Raw genomic sequence first — 21,559 nt, 5'->3', positions numbered from 1 at the left:
AACAAATTGTACATTAATTTTGAAAGATGAAACTTTATTATCCTATTGTTGGAATGGATTTTTAAGAAAGAAAATATTATAAAACTACAATCACTATGCATATCTACGCTTTACTAGTCATATTTTTATTGTACAGTAATGCAATGCTGTAAACAAGGAATTGCAGTCTTTTGAGCAATTAATGTAATACTTTTGAACATCTAGAGTATTCTTGGTATTTTGTACATAGGGAAACAACTGTTAAGTGTGATTTCACTTTATTGTTGGCAATAAAACTGATCATCTGCATATAGGGAGGTGAAGGTTTTTTGTAGGTTTGCACCTTAAACCTTGCTTCTAATGTTGAATATTTATGAATTTTCTAAGTGAATCATAGATCACTTGCTTTTATTACTGTCTAATAAAACTGTATAAGCTTCTTTCACACACAACGATATTATCAATCGAGACTGACCACGCGATTGCTGGTATCGATCCACCTATTTTTTTTTCTTTTCATTTTTTTTTGTAAGTATTTTAGTATTTTATCGGTTTTCGCGATTGGACAACTATAATTATTAATAAATTTGAAATCCGTTGATCGATTAATCAGGGTGCAACTATGATGGCCATGAAGGCTAGTATAGCTAACACTTTGTTGGGCCTGAAGAAGGCTGGAAGTACAAGTTGCTTGGCCCCACCGGCTTCCGGTACCGGTCTGGCATCTAGAAGTCTTCCCCCAAGTCCCTGTGCATCCCGCAAGGTAGAATTTAATAACACAAACTCGTTCAGTTGGAATGGAGAAGGATCAGATTAATTAGCACATTATCTGAATGAAAGATGATGTAAATTATTAACGATTACGAAGCTTCAATTGATTCGTGCATTTATCAAGTGAATATACAATTTTGCACCTTCTCTGCTCTATTTCTGTTCTATCGTCCTTATTCATTGTACCAACAACAATTTGTAACGGACAATATACATGCTTATGAATTTTAAGGTATTGATTGTATTTTTTTCGAAGCTTGAAGCTTTTTCATATGCAATGTGTTCTTGAAATTCTGTACAAGCTTTCTTTTCTCTTCTTCTTTACTATCGCAAAAACGATCATACTACTTTTATTCTGTTGCTCACGGCACTAATTATTGTTATTTCGGATAACAGACACGCAGATGCACACTGAGGCCGCCACGCTTATTATATACATAAGATATATTGTATTATATTGACACTATACGTATGTGTGTGTGTGTGTGTGTGTGTGTATACCTATTGCAACTTCTCATAGTACGATAAACGATGCTTTGATTGCGTTACTTTTCTTTAATACTCTTTACTGTCACACAATCAGTCGAGGTAGGTGCATCATTCTCTAGGGTTCTCAAGACTCTAGAAAAAAAAAAAACTATTAACTAAACTATCATTCTCACACGGACGACATTCTCACGAAAATTATTGAAACATTTAGAATTCATTGGTCGGAGGCTTGGGTATTAGTCCTGATCTGTTGGAGGGTGCTGAGCCTAGCGTGGCAGCACCTCTAGTAGCTGGAGATTTGGACGATGGTCTAATGTCTAGGGCTAAAGATACCGGCAAGTTTTTATACAAATATTTGGAGCCACAGGAACGCGTTGAAAAAATCAATGCTATGGTAAACGGAGCACAAATAAATATATCCTTTGTTAGTATAATATCTGCATATACTCTGATTAATCGTTGAATTTTTTTTCTTTTATATAGATGGGGAAGTTGAAAACTGCTCTCGACGGGGAAACTACCTCAAGATTAGAATTATCGCAGAGTGGAGAAATGGATAGTATTAAGTTGATCGCACAAAGCGATTTGCGAGTGCAAGCATTGAGTGTCTTACTTTTGCATTATTGTGCTGGCTTGCAGCACGCGCAAGAAGCGCTAGATCGGTCTAAGAACAAGAAAGAGTCTTAACGGATCTACATTTACTACGGGAAACCCCAAGGAATCTTAACGATTTATCATTCCAGAAAACCCCATAGGTTCATTCTACTTCGATTATATACTATAGCGATTGATTCGAATTAATTATATAATTCTATTCGATAAAGTCTGTGTCATACAGTATACCTACGATTGTACGTATTATATACGCGCTTTTAAAAGAAAAAAAAAACAGAATTTTCTCTCTTTAAACGTGTTAATAGGCCTGAAGATAAAAAAAATACTCGTAAAAATTGTACCGTGATACCAGAATTCATAGTTTACCAGAGAACACCAAATATTAAGACTTGTATTTACAGATTCTATGTATACTCGTAGAGAACAGAGTACAACGTATACCAGATGTGTTTTACGCCTAGAGTATTTTCATTGGTTTGCGGTAAATAGTTGCGCTGTATAGAGCGGTTAGGATACATAACAGAATACGGGGTAAACATAGTGTCTTGAGTTTTTAAGCGTAAGGTAATGGGCAATTAGGTACTTAATCATAGTATTCGATTATGAATAGTTTCCTGAATAATACAAGATATTACTCTCTTTGATATCAATGTAACGTTTCGAACCTCGATTATCCGACTCAAACTACAGAGGTGAATCTTTCCTTTTCTTTTTACCGAATCGCGTTTTAGTGACGGTAAACCAGACTGCAACGAAACGCATGAATTGCGCGACTCTGATTTATCAATGCATAAGCATGAATGAATTACACGATACAATAGTATTCCATCCATATAGATAACACGAACGTGTCAAGGTATCGAATGCATAATCATCGTAACTTAACGAGATATTACGATTCATTGTTAAAAATTGTAAAATAAATATACATATATAACAAAAACAACAAGAAAAACAAAAAAAAAAAATACTACAGATTGTTAAAAACGAGTGTTCAGTGATAATTTGTATCGGTGAAACTAAAATGTAAGACTAACAAAAGACAAACAATGTTTCTCTTGAACGATTCGTTGTCTTTCTTCAAAGCGTACCGCTGTTCCAAGTGATGTTTTCACATATCGAAAATCTCTCATTCTTGTTCAAGGCGAGAAACATGCGCGTTTAACGAGACGAAATCGGGTCTATAGCTGTTTGCGAGGTCTCATGATACGCGGAACATTCAAGATTCTTGGTAAATATGAAAATACTCGAAAAACGGAGACGCAGTAACCAGCGAGAGCGCACAAAGAATCTACGTCAGAGTCAAAGATTTTATAGGGCCAATGTTCGCGGACGAACGAACACGTTTTGCGAAAGTTCTTCGCTCGCTACTTGCTACCAGAGAAAAAAGAAAGAAAAAACCCCTGTGTAATATCACGAAACTGCGATCTGCATCGTAAAAAGAGGAAAAATAGCCTGCGATGTAAAAAAAAAAATTCTCCAAAGTGACTCGTCGTATATCTCTCTTATTCACTTTATTAGCGAATCGAGAAAAAGTTTCCATACTTTTACCGCATCTCTCCTGCGACTCTCTTTCCGTGCGCGCGACTTTCGAACGTTCGGAAAAGTTTGTTGCGCGGGGATTATTCGTGGAACACGATGTTTCTTTCTGTCACCCGTTGGCAGATCACAGTTGGCGTAAACTCAGATCCCCGACCGGATATAAAATTGCGCATCGTTTTGGAAATCCGCGTAGTCATCGAATTTTCACAAACACAATGTATATGTATATGTACGTCGATTTTTTTTTCCACATTGCTTTCTGTGTGTGTTGTTTTTCCTCGCGGTTTTGAAAGATCGATCAAGGAAGGGCGGTAGGTCCTTGCAGTAGACTCGTTGGCGACTGGAAAACCATGAACATCACATAGAGAAAATAAGAGGAGGAAGAGGGGAGAATACACGTGCACGGAGCGCGTGCATCGGTCTCTCGCGCGATGCAGCGCAGCTTTTATCTCGCGTCAGTTCATGCGAGAGTCAATACGAACAAGACGACAGAGAAGTCATGGGGGATTTTGGCCCGCGAATCTATTCTCGTCTGTGAAATGCACGCGCAGTATCCTCTGGCCACGTGCCAAACATACCGAAGAATCGTATAAACATTTTATCCCTGTTGGGCACTGGTCTCTACGATGAATGGAGAGCAAAGTCCTCCGTCGTTCGAGAAGAAAAGACGCGATCGATTCTCCTTCGAGTATCCTCTTAGTGTTCAATCGAGTTTCTATCCCTTTGATTATATACTCAAGATTACCCGTAGATTGGACAGTTTTTTTATTCTTCCTCTCTTCCATCCGCTACTTGCTTTCTTTCTCTCTTATTACATTTACGTAGGAATTTTTGATATATATATATGTAATTGATAAAGGTGAATCACGAAGATTTTCCACTTTTTTCAAAATGCCCGATAGTAATCGAACGAAACGAGAGGTTCGCTCGTCAGAGAGAAAGGCGCAGAAACATGTTGTTTAATGTGGCGAAACGTATCTACACGCTCTTTCGATACCCGCGAACGTCGGCCAAAACTGAACACGCCAGTTCGGTATTTTCTTTTGTCCGAAAAGTGCCCTGGCAATTTTGGCCAGCTCTTCCAGATGCTCGTACATTATCTCTTTGTGCTTGTTTATTATCGTCCGCTTGTTAACTAACCACGCCGTCTCTCTTTTCTTAAAACTAGCCACTCGAAACGACAAGCTCAAACGCACTTTATACTTCACGACAATTTTTATCAAGCACCGACCATTGTTCAACCGACATTTCTTGTAGAACATCGAGACACTTCTTTTCTTTGTGTTCTTTTTTACAATAACGAAGATATACACAACAACAAGATCGATTTATCTTTTTTATATACAACCCGTTCCAAAGAACTCACACTCGAGAGGAATCTTCGAGTTCGTCGAACGAGATCGGTAAGAAACCGCGTGTACATTTCCATTCGGTGAGTGTAACGTGCACAAGTCCACTGTTTATCGCGTTGTTTGCGGAAACAAAAAAGAAAGAAAAGGATAGGAAACGCGATTGGCGTCACTGGAAATTGGAAATGTCCTCGTGGATGATGATCTGAATGGCAATAACGAGCGTCGCGATGGCGCAGTAGGCATCGTGCCGAACAGAAACACGGTTCGTCGTATTTCCGACCTTGGTTTTGGACGATGCTTTCGTTGCATATATCGGGAATAATGGTAAGTACGAGAAACGAACAAAAGCCTCGAGGGGGAGAAACCGGAAGCCACATGAACAACGTTCGAATGCGTTGAACAATTTTTAGCCAAACTGTTTTCGCTTCCTCGTCCTTACCGCGTGAGCTGCGCCGCTAATTACACGTTTATGTAACGAAACGATCGAATATATACACACACACACACACACACATATATATATAGAATATGAAAAGAGAGAGAGAGAGAGAAACAATAAGATATACAAGGAACAGCGACAATTGAGGAATCGTTCATACAACCGGTTGTATAATAATTTCTTAATCCATTGTATAATTTCTTTCAGCTAATCTCTCTACAATCGAAACGCTTCCTTTAATACTTCATACACGTGTATGGGAAATTTCGCTTTTGTAGTTTTTGCATTGCATAAGCGTAATGGATAAGCTTTGAAATGAAAAATCGAATCTACGATCCACGGATATTCTTCATACCGTATCATGAATTATAGATGAAAGAAACTTCGAATTAATTTGACAGAAAGAGAGAGAGAGAGAGAGAGAGAGAGAGAGAGAGAGAGAGAGAGAGAGAAGAGCTGTAGTCGAAAGAGAAACATAAAACACTATTTGGAAGCTCGTAAATTCGTGCCACAGGCAGCAGGAAGTTCGCCGGGCGTCACGTAAACATCGCTGAAGTCGCTTTCCAAATTTCCACGCACGATCTATCTGGATCAAAAGAGCCTCATCTCGATAGTACGTGCAATTAGATGATTCACACCGTTCCGCGAGAACTTTTGCATCGCGTATTACGCTTCTAACAGCGCGCCTATCCCTTTCTGTTTCCTTTAAAACTTCACGTTTCAATCTTCGTAGCAGCGTTTACCGAAGGTCTTCGAGTAAGTCGCATTTATCTGACTATTTCTGTACATTCAAGAAACATTCAATGTCACTATTAACGTAGTTCGACTCTGTTACGGATCCGTGAACGCGGAAAAGCTTGTCGTCACCTATGTTTCGATCTACCTAAAAGTTACTTCAATCCATGATCTCTGTTTCTTCGTCTCCGCGTCTCGTCGACGTGTTACAGAAACGTCAACGAGCGGTCCCTGAAACGAGACGTCGTGTCTACTAGTTGGAAAACCTTGAACGATGGCATTCGCGAAAAGTCAAACTCCAATTTCGACAGGTTGCAGTACACCTGGCCGTTGCATATGAGTAGAGTGGTACGTACGGTTGTTTTCAAACAAAGAGAGGGAGTCGAAACAAAGTAGTCAGCTGATCCGAGATGCATCTCTGGTGGGAGACCAGCAACGAGGGCTTAAATAGCACCGCGTCGAGTTCTGCACTTCAGTGCCAGGCAGCGTCACCTGAAACGCTCTCGTTTCGTTACACACGTTCCCCCCTCTCTTCGAGCGTGGATAAAAAAGCAGAAATCGCGGGAATCTCGCGGGATTGTTGTTTCCTTTTTTTTTTTGTGAAAGATCGAGCACGACAGATCGTTTCAATAAAACACGGTTCGTCGATCGATGTTCTAAGGAAAGTCGATGCTATTTTCTTCTGCTTCTTCTTCTTCACGAACGACTTCTCAGCAAACGACAACAACGACGCTGAAGATTCGCCTTGGACGCGATCGTTACACGCGAAGAGTACATCGTCTCGTCGACAAAGTAGTAGTGCGTTTCAACTGTGCGTTTCAAGCTACGGCTGAGTCTCCGAAACATGATCGTTTCTTGATGTCGAAGCAAGTAGTGAAGAGAATTGACGAGGGTGCTATCGATATTACTAAAGGGAAATCGTAAAAGCGTGTACTCTGGGATCCACTGTGCAACAAGTTCGACAGCGATTAAAGCCTAGCCAGCTTGGAGGAAATATATACCAGTGACCGTAGAACTTCGATCCTTTGTTTTTTTTTTTCGTTTTTTTCTTTCTCTTACCGATACCTGAACCCAACGATTTGATATCCACGTACGACGCGCTTAATCAACCAGACGAAGATGAAACCACCCGCGTACAATGGCGAAGAAGTGCAACAGATTTCTCCGGAACAAGGAGAGAGGAACGTGGCTATGGCTGTTTGCGTGCAGTTGGCGGGCCGGGCGATAATCAGGGTAGTTTCCCGGTGCGAAGAGGCGCAGGACAATTGTAATCTAGGTAGGTCAGACCTATCATCCTATAATTTTCTATCATTAATCGCGTTCTGGTCTGTTTGGTCCCGTAACATCGATCGACTTTTGCTTCGCTGGCTGTTGCATTGAATATTTTATTATTGAAAAATAATCGACGAGAAACTGGCTCAACATTTTTCAACATCTTTCTGAAAGAGAAACGAACGATCAGTTTTCAACATAATTTTTACTTTTTTTTTTAGTAAAAGTAAAATAAGTTGTAATATGTTTTCCTTTTTTTAACCAACTTGAGGTGATTCGATAAACCAGATAGAATCGGTTAACGAAACGTAATTGTTTCCTTCGCGTTTTATACTTTCTACGCTACGATATCTTTCCGCCTTTGAGGTATTACACTTTCGCTCGGCTGAGGATTTCATTCGTGGAAAGAAACGAACCATTCCTCCAGTAACATTTACTATGATTTCTACAATCCTCCGAAGATCAACCTTCGTTTTCGTCAACACATCTATGTATATACGACAAAGGCGAAACAATCTATCCAGTGGACTGCGTAGGAACTTTTACTCATTGATACAACGATAAAGTCGCAGATAAGATATCGGACAATGCTAAAATTGCATACGTTTCGTAGGAAAGCGTCGACTCGGCTTAATCGTGATTTCGTCACATTGTTCGATCAAACCCGATCGAATCCGATTATTTCTTAATCAATTGTGACAAAACTTTTCCAACTGTAACAAAAAACAGAAAAAGAAGAAACTATATATGTACATACACACGAGGTTGTATCGAGGAAAACCGCAAATCTTACGCGGGCCGTTTAGGCTTCGTAACGCATGGTCTGACCCCCTACTGGTATAATCCACTTAGAACACTATGCTCGCCGGTAACGTAATTCTCGGCTCCCCCTTATCACGCTCTAGCATCGCGAATAATTTTGTAACGAGTGAAAAATTTGTGAAAGTAACCTGGTATTCCAGTAGAGATATAATACAAACTACATTGTCCATAAAGTATGTAGGTGATACAAGCAATTTGTTTCTATCATAGAGAGATCCCTCCCGCCTTCTTGTCTACAGGGTAGGTGTTGATATCGATCAGGCTAGAAGAACGGTGAAACAATGTAAATTAATAGACACGTGTTGTTGTCACGACCTTAGAATTCGTTCAGTTAGAGGACTAATAATGTTGGCAACGCGATACGCGTTTCTAACCGGCCTTGATTCCTGATTCGACCGACCCGTAATGAGCTCGACTTTCAAACTACCGTGACAAATTAGTTGTATATGCGTTGTTGCAATGGGGGACAACTTGAAAGACGTTCCAAGAGGATCGATCGACATCGCTAAAATCCGAATGGTTACTTCATGAGCACCGTGTAGATCGCTCGCGACACGTTTCCTGATTCAACCTGGAAGAAAGAACGAGTCTCAAGTCCTTGCCTTATCCGTACACCCGGATAGATTTGAGACCTTTCTCAATGCCGCTTCTTCCAGCTCCGCTTCTCGCCAACGATCCTCGATCTGTATCGCGGCGGTGCTTTACCAACAGCCTATGCGCCAAGGATCCGCGCAGACCTTCCTATAAATCATTTATTCTCTAATTACTCTGTTCCACAACTTTCAGCTGGCATTTTTTCAAGCGTGCCAACACGGTTAAAAATACGATTGTCGAGTCAAGTCAAAAGTAAACAGGAGATTTCTAATCGGTAACTGGCGAAAGTCTCGAAGCGGAGAAAACGAGAGCGAGAGGCACTTGCCAGCTACGCTCAAAGGAGTTACTCTACACGCGTGTCTCTGTAATAACACTTGTTAGCGATCCTCGAGAAGAAATGTCTTTTGCAATATCAATCATTCTTTTTCATCGAAAGTTTCGTGCCAACGATCGATAGCAGTACAATGTTACAGTGTAGTAACCAAGGAATTTCTTTGTCAATCGAAAGGGTTGATTACCTTTCAGTTGTACGATAACATTTATAGATCGATCCTTTCTTCTTTTCTTTCGCTTTAAGTTTGAAGTAAAAGAAAAGAAATTTCTTCGAAGTAGTTTCGTATATAACGTTACTATTGGGAAGTAAAATAGAAGTGTTATAACATAGTAACAGGTTAGGTGATAGGCGATATCTAATGGCAGTGCGAAGCGTTAGACAGACACACGTAACAGGTGGTGGTGTTCCTCACCGCGGTAGCGGTCTGTGCATCAATTGGAATAAAAGTGAAATGCTCGCTCGGGGTTCTAGCATAGATAATTGGCTGGATAAACATTGCGTTGCACAACTCTAGTATCCGGTCTTTGTTCCTTAGGCTGTTGTTCATGCATTGATCCGAGCACGCGGCGCGTAAGCATGCGTTGTTTTTGTGAACGTAGCTTAAAGCGCGGCGATTGCATCGTGCAAGGTGCAATTTAAGCGTTAGCGCGCAAATTTTACAATCCACGGTGATTATATGTGAATTACAGAAAACCAAGGAAAATGTGCGTTTGATGGAAGAATTGCTATGCTTTCTAAATAATTTAGAAACTTTTTTTTTCCCACCAGAACATAGATAAACGCATGAAATTTTCCTTAATGAGAAATTTGCGAATCTATATATAAATATTTAAAGTTCTATTTTAAGAACTGGAACGGTTTTAAAAGTGTACCGATATTATAGTACATAATATCGATGCGTCAACCGTGAGTCAACAGTCAGTCAACAGGAAAGATCTGTTGCACGTTTTGGAGGCATCCGTGTGCACGAAAGGTCAATCTCGGAATAGTGAACCGCTACGAGGCCTTGGCAAAGTAAATGCACGCGCTTTGCATGCCGCACGAGAGCCGTTCCTTCTTCCTGATCCTTCTTTTTACATATACTCGTGACAAAGTGTTAATGAACTACAAAGTAGTTGCGTCATCCCATTATTCGTTCCATTGTTTTTCAATGCATTCTCATTCGACTCCCTGTTTGCATAAAAATTTTCTATCTTTCTTCGTTGAAAATTCCCTTAAAACGGTTCAAGCATTCTGTTGCATGCATACATGCATATAAGAAATCGAACTCACCGATACATTCGATACGTGGCTATCTAACTTCTTCTGGTGTTATTTGTCCGGATTGTAAAACGGGAAACTTGTGTTTGAATAAATGAGTCAGCCTGCAGTTTTATCGTTCAACCTGAACCTTGTTCTGTAAAAAATATTTCCGTTAGTGTGCGTATTATAAATGCCTAATATATAGACGTGATTGGAAGAAAAATGTATCGAATGAGAAAATTGTTAATTTTTATTTAAAAACAAGAAATTATTTTCTACGGACATAACACCGACATGGCTGTGTGTTTTCGTAGCCACGAGGTAAAATGCGAGTGTATGCACCCCAGTGCTACATGAATACAGGTACGCTTGGCGCCACCATGTATGGAAACGTAACCTTAAATGGTAGCTTGCCACCAAAGCCATTTACTACTTTGTAGCAAAAAGTCATCGTCACTGTCAATACAAACAGTAAAACATAGTCGGGTAGTTCACCCAGCTAATAACATTGGAATTCTTTTACTTGAACGTGCCATAAAAAGAACTATTAAAAATTTGTAACACAAGAGTGCTCGGTAGAGAAAAAGTATGCTTTCTTTGCTTTCGAAGTTTTCAAATGCTTCGTACGGTATCTATTGTTCAGATGAAAAATAACGTATAATTTTTTACCTCGTGTTGTATAGTGAATCATATACGGTCCGTAATTGTTTCAGTAATAAAATTAGTCATATTCAATTATACACAAGCCTCATTAACAATAAAAAATACAAAATATCACTTGATTCAAATCGGAGGAAAGCGCGACGAAGTTAAAGCTAAATGCGCAGGCGCTGGAAAAATGGCGACAAGAATTTCTAGCGCGATATCAAACAAGCGAGTGTCCCGCATCTATTTTCACACCGCTGAAACGCTTTTGAAACACTTTCTCGATTCATCGAAATTCAAATTGCAAATTAATAGGTCTAATTATTTATTAAAGAGATACGATCATTCGAACCATGAAAACGTTCTCTATATTTCGAAAGTATTATTATCGTGGATTTTCTACGTTGTTGCTATCGAACGACGAATTTCCGGAAAGTAGAATGACTGCCAAGGCCATCGAACGAAAATTATTTATTTTTGAAATCCGTCGAAAATAAATATTTCGTAGTACAGTGATGAAACGCGTTAGATTCGAGGACTAGTCATGAATCAGTTTGCCTCGGCAAGATGGCGAACGCCGTCACGAGAGTGGTGTTGCGTTGCGAAGAAGCACAAGAGAATAAGAATCTTGGTAAATTGTTGTTCGAAATATACCTGAGAAATTACTTCGATAGACCGTCAGAATTTCAATTTCGGAGAAATTCAGCCTTTACTCTGTTTAAATTAGCTGTTTTAACTGTGCATACTTTATTTTAGTCCATGACCTACTTTCTGCTGCTACAGGTGCATCGCGGGTTTTATAAAAAATTCTGTACATTTTGTTAGACTTTACAGATTTTTGATACTGTGTTTATCTGATAAAAAGAAAGTGGTGTGATATAAAATTTGGCGATTTTGCAACAGTGCTCGAATAGAATGAAAACTTCTATTGTTATCTGCGCGTAATATTGATACACTGACCTAGTTCGACAGCTGATCTATCAAGCACACAGTACAACGGACATAATATTATCGTCGTGCTCCAATTGTAACAACCGAACGTACCACTATTTTTTGTGACGTGTCGTCTAAATTTGTATAGTAACATATTCACGAAAGGTGTAGACACCACTTTTATCTTTAACGAGTGTTAAAGTGTTTAATTGCTCCGATATATAATTACGCGTAAAATGTTTATTACGCATCGAAAAAGTAATTATGTAAGACTTTCTAATTTTATCGTTTTCTTCCGTCATTTTTTTTTCAGATCTATCAGAATGCCAATTGATGCAGGTACCTGATGCAGTTTATCACTTAATGAGACACACAGAATTAAAGAGATGTGATCTCTCTGGGAATGTGATAACAAAACTTCCTCCCAAGTTTGCAGTCAAGTTCTCATTGATCACTGGTAAGTCAAACACCACACACATTTAATTAAAGTTTTTTTAGTGTGTTAATTTGTTTTTGTTAATCTCATTTTTTTGTTTTCTTTAAAATAATTTTTGAAATTTTTCTTTTTTTTCTTTATCTACGCTGAAGGATATCATTATACCACAAATTCAAACGCGTAATCGTTTCTAGAATTGAACCTGAGTCACAATCAAATGAGTAAACTACCAGAGGAACTTTCTGAATTGCAAGCTCTAGAAAGGTTGGACATTTCTCATAATACTTTCATTGCTTTGCCACCTGTTACATGTCGGATACCGCAACTGAAGCGGCTTCTTGCCAACAATAATTCGATCATTGGTAAATGTTGCACGGTTTGCGTTATATAAGGGATAGTCCTATCACGGATATCGTACAGTCTAAATGCATTTATTTTACAGATATAGATGTCGAAAGACTCAGGCACGCACCAATGCTGGAATTTATTGATCTTCAAGCGAATCCCCTGACGCCTAGGATGTACGATATTCTGAACACTTTGACTCGAATTAGAGTCGAATTGACGCCTAGGCAAGTCGAAGATTGGGAGGATCTTACTATTTGAAGCGAAACCATAGCTCAAAGAAAATAATCAAATCTGCCAAAGCGGCTGATAAGCGTCGAATAATCGTTCCACGTGGACGTAGTTTGCTTCCATTATTCTTGACTGAGATTGTTCGAAGATTCGCAAACAAATCGTTGCGCGAATTAAGAACAGACGCAAGTATTTTGTACAGTGACAAAAAAACGCATACAACTGACTGATAACAGGCGTGGCAGTGAGCGGCAACAATCATCGAGAAATGCAACTATTATCAGTTGACGTTTCTGACGATCTGTACTTAATGGATAGACTTGCCGCGTACCTGGATCTTTCTTCATTGATCTCGTGAATAGCGATCAATTGTCACTTCTTTTACTCTCGTTTTGTACTGTGTGGATTTGTTTTAGATTTTATTTAATCGCTCGCTCGTTTTGGCCGCGCAACGCTGTGATCCGTGTACGAGTAATATCACGAGCTGCCGATCCAATTTACTACCACATTTTTACTAACTCCAAATAAGTTTCCTGTAAATTTAAGATATGATCTATTCTTTTTTATGCGTGGACTTGACATATTGTAACATATATCGTGTAACAAATCGTAACGACTGCCAATCTATATAGGCGATCGACTGCTGACATCTTCGCCATAATCGAACATTATTTTTGATTTTATAAAACTTGCAGACAAAAAAAAAGAATAAAATGCGTAATTATAAAGGTATACCGAATTAATACGTAAGGAATTCACAACAATTCTCCTCTGTTCAGATACGTGTCGCATAATAAACTTGCAAGAATTTTGCAAGACAGTTTGTATTTAATTTATATAAACAATATGTGTTAATTAAAATGTATTATGTATTAATTGTAATGTAGCTCTGTGTACATGCACAACAGGTATCAGAATGTATTGCTCTGTATTTCTGATCTAGTCAATTGTCCGCGAAATATTACAATACACTTTAAGAAACACACTCCCTTTTTTATTTCCACCAATTCACATCCTCTTTAAGTTGCTCGAAGAAGAAAAAAAAAAAGAACTATCGTGTATCTGGAGGAATGATAGATGGATTCGCACTCGCAGTCACAAAAAAAAATACGCTCAACCACGTTGTATTGGTTTAGTAGCTATATTTTTTCAATATTAATAATAATAATTAAACGTATAATGAGTCACGGAGTTAATTATCTACAATACTTGTTCATGGATATAAAATCACAAAATATACATAGAATGGACGCAGTTTAATGTTTAAAAATTAAGGTAGACATATGGATCTCGTTCCTTTTTTTTCTTTCTATCGTTATCTAATGATTTTCTCTTTTCACTTTCACAAAGTGATACAGCCTATCAGGCGATCGATGTTCGAGCAAAAAGTGTCTTTTGTTCGACTTCTCGCTGAAATCGATTATCGCCAAGCGAAAATACTGTCGATTCTCGCAACATCTGAAACTTCTCACTATCTCTCTCTCTCTCTCTCTCTCTCTTTCGTTCTCACGACTAACGATAAATTAAAAAAAAATCTCGCGAAGACGCGTGCCGCTGAGCGTATTATCGACTGCTATCAAAACGCAGGCGAAACTTACAATAAAATCGGGGGCAGGGGCGATTAGAAATTATAGCGAACGAACTGGTAGCAGCTGCGGCAGTTTACTTGCGCACTTTTTATATACCGATGCTACACTTTTAATGAGTGATTATACTTTTATATATATATACATATACATATTTTTTTAATACGCGGGCATATGTACGACTACACGATCTTCGATACATCGCAATCGAATCTAGGACGAATCTAGGCTTTGTAACAGCGAAGCTAACAGTTCCTTCCAAAGATGCCGAAATAGAGGCGTTCCTTTGATCAAAAGAACCAAAACAAATAGAGAAATTAAAGAGAAAAGAAAAAGTTAACGCCACCACTTCGTACTTGATTTACCTGCAGTAGAAACAAATTCATCGCTTCGCAAGATACACATCGAATCTGGCACTCACACACGTACCACTCATTTCGTTCTTCCTCCCATATCCCTTGCAATATGTACAGAAATATATCCTAACTAAATTCACATTCAGACGATATCGTAAAACAAAAACTTAGCCGACCAATCTTCGGAATCTACTTGCTGTACAAGAGCACCACCTAATCACCTTCCTCTTGCATTTAAAATAGACGAACGACGTCGATCGATGAACTTATATAATAGAAGACGAGAAACGACCTCGAAAAATGAACTGTAAAGTAGCGACGTCACCTTTCTATCATCGACAAAGGCAAGAAACAGATATATGTATATATATGTCGATATATTGAAACAAACAATGAGTTTCACCTTCATTATTTGTATACATACGTGTACATATATACGACTAAGGGAGAATGAAAATTTATAAGCACTAAAACTGATCGGTTTCTTGATCTTCGACAGAGATAGCGTGAATCCGTCCGTGAGTTGCCTTCTTTACAATCAAATCGATAAAAAAAAAAGTACATAAAAACTCGTGCAGTTACAACAATCGCAATTTTCATCCGTGATGTGTAGGCGGAGCACATGTTATATTATATTATATATGTATATATACGACAGGTATTTACTTTCATCAATGAAGTTGCAAAATTGCTCACTTGTGCACGTCTAGAATTACAGAGGCACATTTCCAGAGCCATTATTCAAGTGATCAGGGTGCTTCGATGCATTTTTCTTAGAAAAATGTACCGTACCTTGCGCATACCATCATTGAATGCGTACACGATCAAACCTCGTTAAATGGTTGGATGTAACATCGTTCTAAGTAATTGTACGATCTTAACATTCTATTTAGTTATTAAGTGTGTTGAACTGGTCGACCACTCTGTTTTATAAAAGAAGCTAGTATAAAAAAAGCTTTTTTTTCTCTTTGTTCTTTCTTGTTCGATAAGCTGATGGGAAAACAGAGGGAAGTGTGTTGGACATAATTGACCGAGCCTTTGTTGCAACGTGACCCTCCCAGAAATCAGAACATTGGCACATAATAATTTTCGTTTCTCCATTATAATTATATCGTTCACTGACATTTTAGGCCCACGATTCAACCAGGGAATTATCCTGAAATCCTGTGCCATTCATCAACCAACACATAACCCTCGAAATTGATAAGAATCTCGTGAAATTGCTATTTTGAATCGTTCAATGTACCATATTGAACTAATAACGTGAATAACCCTTTAAACAATCCCACTTCTTAATTGTTTAACGTCCTAAGAGAAGTGGCTAAGTGTTATAAAGGTGACACTCTATGTAAGATGTAGGCACAAAGCCCTCGATTGGTTGCGATATACGACGAACACGCGTCCAGCCATCCCCTTGATCTAACTCGATCATGTATAACTCTTCACCGTCATACATCGGTATGGAACCTTCGCTAGTTGCTAAAAAAATATATAAATCACTAATTTATACATATTTCCTATAGAAAAAGACGACGATACATCTGCGAAAGTACTCGACGAATGAACGTGGGTATACACACACACATACACGTACCATCGAAAGGATAAAGAGCTCTACACGTTCCCAATGGTGGTTGAGCGTCAATTTCATCGACGTAATATTCTTCTCCACCGCTACCAGGAAGAGACGTCCTCGATTCCCCAAGACCAGATTCCGGGCTATTCGTGGAACTGTGCATCAGTACCGTAAAGCGAAAAGCGTGTCTAATTGGCTAGTTAAAAATTCTAATCTGTATTTATACCAATTCAAAAACTCATCATTATCGCAAACGATTCTTTCGTTTAAGAAGAAACGGAAACCTTTCACGTTAGATCACCTAAGCTACATACATGTCCATAATACAACGATTCGACATTAAACTTGGATATAATCGGAATAATCGTTAATTAAAACTTACCCATGCGTTGGCTGCGGCGTACCAGGAGCACTCTTCTTGTGCATCGGTTGGTTCGCGTTCGCATTGCTCACACTGGAATCAGATGCTGATCTCGAGAGACTCTCCTCGCCTCCTGAATGGCTAGATCTTCTTGAACTGAGCGGTCTCGTTGCGGAACCATTGCTTGTAGGTTTCCGTGGTGCTTGACTGGGACTAGAAATTTTAATTGCACAATTTACCGTCGACCAACTAGATCGTGGAAATATATATTGTGAAATTTCGCAGTATGGTCACCTGGACAAGCTGACGCCAGCTCGCATCGCTTCTTCGAGATAACCTTGGAACTTTGCCAATTCCGCACCAAGTTTATCCAGCTTGTTGCTCGATTGATTCAATTGTCCTTCTATGCTCATTGGATCCCCTAAAGCAGGATTCTGCTCGTTTGTTGTAGTCTCTTCTTTCGTTGATTCGGTGGCAGATCACTGCAATCCTCCTTTGCCCCGTCGCCATATCCGGGCACGTTATTCTGGAATTTTTTCATTTAAATATCGAGATTCTAATTGTCTATCTTAACAAGAAGGTCTAATGGAGTACGATGGAAAATAGAGGAGAAGAAAGCACGCGATCATTATCATAGATATACCAGAGAGTAGAGTTAATCATTATTCTACTTTACAGTAATAAAAGTTAACAAACACAATTTTCAACAACGTTCGCCAATTGTTATATGCGTCACTATATCAATGTCACGAGCATACTTGGGGCTGTACAAACTATCAAAGTAAAATAAAATAAAAAAAAATGTATGTATATATATATATATATATATATAGATGTATATATAAATATATAAATAGACAAAGTATTGTTGTACAGAAATTTTCAAAACAGAGGGACACTGTCAGTAAGGACTGTCATACAAAAAAAAGAAAATAATGGCGACCGTAAAGAAATAGACAGACCTTCAAAGCTATGACCATCTCGATCAACTTCTGTTGTTCGCATGAAACAAATTCCAAAAGCGTATCATTCAGCGAATGAGTCAGAAACGATCTCGCAGGCGGCGTGTAGCGTTGAGTAAAAACTCAGTAAAAGGAAACACCAATTGCATATATTTGTTCTTTCTTTATACGTAGAATACGTTCTCACCCGTTCAATGCTAAAGTGTCTGAGTTTGTACCCGACAAGACACTTGGTGTACTAACAGACACGCGTAATTACTTCTTAATTGTCGATGCACAAGAACAAAATGCTGCTGTTACGTTAACAGTGTGGCAGGCGAACAAGCGATTTGTAGTGTACTTACTAAGTACAACAGTATCCAAATTCATAGTCCACGGATGATTGGAAACAAGAGACCACAGGCAGATCGAACCATCCACCAAATTAATAAAAAGTACAGAAGAAAGATAAGTTATGCTTGCCTCGCGAAAAATCAACGTGATGGTAATGTATATTATCGATCGGAACTGAACTCGAATGAATAAAGAATGTAATGTGTGTGACATGTTCGTTTCCCCCTTTAATGATCGCACAAAAAAAAAAAAATGAAACAAATTTTCTTAACAGTGAATGATGCTAAAGAAAAAAAAAAAGAAAAACAATAGAAAACCAACTCGCTTGAGCAATGTGAATCATGCCTTGAAAAATGTGTATGCATACTACAGGCCTGCTAATTGACAATAATGTAACAATAATTTAAAAAAAAAAGAAAAAAAGAAAAATAGAAAGATAACAGGATGGTTTCGTGCATGTTTTAACTATCTTTTCTTCTTGCTTTCAATATTCTAACACTCTTCAGAGAGACAGAAAAAAAAAAACACGTGGACAAATGCTCATGATTCACAAACATATTTATGAGACAGATAAAAATAACTACGATCGGTGAAATGCTGCGAACAACATTTACCTTATTGCTACTGAATATGCCAAACAGGCCGACCCGTTTCTTCATTTTACCACCAGACACGGTGCCCTTTGCTGTCAGATGATGATTATGTATCGGCTGCATCACTGGCTGCGACAGCTGACTATTGCTGTCGTACGTTTTAGCCACAGACAGATCTTCGAACGGGAAATCTCCCGGTGGCTGGAAGCCACTTTTGTAACGTTCGATTACCAATAATGTATCTTTCTTCTCGTTGATCTCGTTCGCTGCCTTCTCGATACCGTCTAAACATTGAGCGATTATCGGCGCTACTGCTCGTTCTATTTCCACGGATTTCAGCATGTAGTTTCGCATATTCTTTATTCTCTTCTCGTCAAGTTCCTGCAACGAAACGTAACATAGTACGTGAAGATGATATATATATTGGAAATTTTGTGAATTGGCAACCGTTCGAAATTGAAATAAAACAATGAACCTGAAGGTGTTGAAACACTTCTGGCATGGCCGTGTGATAGTGCAGCGTCTGCATATCGTTTGTTTTCTGCAACTGATTCGCGTACTCCGTTTTCGCTTCCTCGCTCTGCTGAGTCTTCAGAGTCATGTTCATCCTCTGCTTCTCCACCTTAAGTAAAAATAAATCGCATAAAGTTCATAGGGTGTCACGTGAACTTTCAATCGATCGACACTCATAGTCGAAAGGTTCGTTTATAGTAAAGTGTGTGTTTCTCGAGGTGAGAATGAAAAAAAAAAAAAACATCTCTCTACTTACTTCCGCTCTTGAAAGATGCAGATCGGCGTCTGCCCTCTGATAATTCTCCACAGCTCTTTCCGCCTCACGGAAGGCTTTCTCGTACGCCTTCCTGGCACGCTCCAAATTCCCAATTTGACCAGTCACGTTCGCCATTAGTCTAGCACCCTCTTGGAGATGCTTCTTGCGATCCTCTTTAAAATCCTTCACCAGTATATTCAATTCTCTCAACACGTTCGCCTGCAGATTCTCCGCGATCACCTCCCTCTGTCCAGCCTGATCGTTCACCTCGTTCAATTCCATCTTGAACGCTCTGCATGGGCTGTATCTGTGATCAGACAAGATTGAACAACGTGTTGACGTATTTTTCGAATTTCACACGTGAATGCGACGCATAACGAGGAACACCGATGATGAGAAAAGAAGAGAGAGAGAGAGAGAGAGCCTGTGGGCGAAAACCGAGCAAGTTACTGAACTTATAAAGCAACCTACCCACGCCCTCAGATAAGAGATTAGTTACTGTTTTCTGTCACGCTACATATGAAATATTACAACACTCCTCGACACGATGAAAATTTTTCTCTCTCCGCGTCCAAGTATCACGCTCTTGTCTAATTATAATTGAAGGGTAGTCACGCGTGTGGAACTCTGTAAAAAAAAAATTGGGAAATCTACTACTCTCTCGGTCTGTTGGATAAATTAATCTCGAACTGTGGAAATGAATAATGAAGAATTAATCTCCACGAGATGAGTAATGAATAACAGATAGAGCAGTATGACGAATATTCTTCAACACATCATTTGTCTTTCACTCGGGAACGTATATGTATAATACCAGTCTATCAAATCGTAATTTACACATAGGATAAGAGAAAAAAGAAAAGAGAAGCAAAAGACGGTGGAACATATTTCGAAATAGTAATTATTTTTCAAGTATTATTCATGTCGAGGAACATTACTACGGAGCGTGGATCCGGTATTACGCCTCTCTGAGAGTTGGCTCACACTTACTGATAATCCTCCTCCTCCTTCTTCTTCGGTTGATAGCTCTTCACGAGACGTCTGCAATCAGAAACGAAACAAGATTACCCGTGCACGTGCAACACGTTCAACCTGCAGTGAACGATCTACAAATAATATATGCCTACTATGGTGAAAGACATTCAACCATGATTTATCCAAAAGTCTCGAAAGAGAAGAAAAAGAAACAAAAAACATCCTTCGTCCTCTTTAAAACAACTCGTCCTTTTTCAGCTGTCTGCGGTCTAAAGTTATTTTCAGACAGTGTCTCTCCTTAGTTGCACCGAGTTGCACGTCGCTCTCATTAGTGGCGACGCGAAAATTGGAACTTCCATAGACAGACAGAAAGAGAGAGAGAGAGAGAGAGAGAGAGAGAGAGAGAACCGTAAAGAAATCTGAATGATGAAATTGACTCGGAACGATCTCATCTCGTTGAGGCTCGTGTTTCACGTAAATCGTTGTGTTTAAACGTTTCTTTCGAATTCCAACACGAGACACAGATTACGTTTAGTCATTCGTGCGGCAACGAGAAATCACTGTCGAGAACCGTCCGTCGAGTCATTGCAATTTCGAGCGTCGGGCCACAAGCCGAGCGATACAATGTGTGCCAGGCTCCTAAATGCATTATCATCCGGAAGTTGACGTGTCCTTGATACCAGATCAACCATACGTTCGTTTACCGTGGCAACGTGCTACGAAACCGGAAAACGTGCGTTCGTGAAAACAGCGATTTCTAAAATACCGAGAATCGACCGACCGCGCCGACGTCGAGCTGTGAACCGCAAGGCAAGACAAGTCCAAGTACGTGCGCCTGTGTCAGAGATTGGAAAAGCTATTTTCGAAGTCCGCTTGAATTCCACTTTCTGGGTCTGGGTTACTCTATCGAAAAAAATCGGGAAACCGAGGCGATTTTTCGACACCCTCTTCGTAGATCTGTAGATCGTTCTTCTGTACACGCTCGACGAAGCGTAAATTTTAATATCGAAGACACTTCGGTGAACTGTAGTATCACTTCCTTCGATTTGAATTGCTAATAAATCTAACTTAAGATTCACTTGGATTTCTCCTTAGTAGGTCTAGGTCTTGGTATAGAAAAAATTGGGAAAGTTATTTCTATGGTGGAGACTAGATCGTTGCTCCGAAGCCTGATAAAGTAGCTCTGAATTTCGATATCGAGGTCTAGGTCGCCGCGTGGAAAAATTGGCGACGCTATTTGAAAGTTGAGGATCGTTTAGACTTCGTTCGCTA

At 39.2% G+C, this 21,559-nt stretch overlaps 3 protein-coding genes across 3 annotated transcripts in view; 2 read left to right on the top strand and 1 right to left on the bottom strand.

Moving 5' to 3' along the window:
- LOC108571851 (PDZ domain-containing protein 8) overlaps positions 1 to 1,926 on the top strand; it is a 5,165-nt gene extending 3,239 nt beyond the window's left edge. The window contains exons 7-9 of the mRNA XM_017933996.1: positions 593 to 742; positions 1,451 to 1,633; positions 1,723 to 1,926. Coding sequence (XP_017789485.1) covers positions 593 to 742; positions 1,451 to 1,633; positions 1,723 to 1,926 — 537 coding nt within the window. The remainder of the gene's footprint in view (positions 1 to 592; positions 743 to 1,450; positions 1,634 to 1,722) is intronic.
- Positions 1,927 to 6,420: 4,494 nt separating this feature from the next.
- On the top strand, positions 6,421 to 14,019 carry LOC108571854 (leucine-rich repeat-containing protein 20). Its single transcript, XM_017933998.1, has 4 exons — positions 6,421 to 7,198; positions 12,078 to 12,221; positions 12,395 to 12,562; positions 12,643 to 14,019. Exons 1-4 carry the CDS (start codon positions 7,042 to 7,044, stop codon positions 12,804 to 12,806), a joined length of 633 nt encoding a protein of 210 aa, XP_017789487.1. The 5' UTR covers positions 6,421 to 7,041; the 3' UTR covers positions 12,807 to 14,019.
- Positions 14,020 to 15,238: 1,219 nt separating this feature from the next.
- LOC108571855 (formin-binding protein 1-like) overlaps positions 15,239 to 21,559 on the bottom strand; it is a 28,914-nt gene continuing 22,593 nt past the window's right edge. The window contains 10 exon segments of the mRNA XM_017933999.1: positions 15,239 to 16,197; positions 16,313 to 16,449; positions 16,677 to 16,868; positions 16,950 to 17,095; positions 17,098 to 17,181; positions 17,618 to 17,647; positions 18,565 to 18,924; positions 19,019 to 19,165; positions 19,313 to 19,619; positions 20,303 to 20,353. Of these exon segments, the coding sequence (XP_017789488.1) occupies positions 16,040 to 16,197; positions 16,313 to 16,449; positions 16,677 to 16,868; positions 16,950 to 17,095; positions 17,098 to 17,181; positions 17,618 to 17,647; positions 18,565 to 18,924; positions 19,019 to 19,165; positions 19,313 to 19,619; positions 20,303 to 20,353 (1,612 nt within the window). The 3' untranslated portion in view covers positions 15,239 to 16,039.

This window comes from Habropoda laboriosa, unplaced genomic scaffold (assembly GCF_001263275.1).
Source record: "Habropoda laboriosa isolate 0110345459 unplaced genomic scaffold, ASM126327v1 scaffold99, whole genome shotgun sequence".
NCBI classification, from domain to species: Eukaryota; Metazoa; Arthropoda; class Insecta; order Hymenoptera; family Apidae; genus Habropoda; species Habropoda laboriosa.
This window is presented reverse-complemented; position numbering and strand designations above follow the sequence as displayed.

What these genes read in the sequence shown, in the direction of transcription:
- LOC108571854 (XM_017933998.1), top strand. Translation starts at nt 7,042, where the DNA reads ATGAAACCACCCGCGTACAATGGCGAAGAAGTGCAACAGATTTCTCCG. An exon ending in GCAGGACAATTGTAATCTAG is followed by an intron (nt 7,199 to 12,077) that starts GTAGGTCAGACC and finishes TTTTTTTTTCAG; the next exon opens with ATCTATCAGAATGCCAATTG. An exon ending in CAACAATAATTCGATCATTG is followed by an intron (nt 12,563 to 12,642) that starts GTAAATGTTGCA and finishes TTTATTTTACAG; the next exon opens with ATATAGATGTCGAAAGACTC.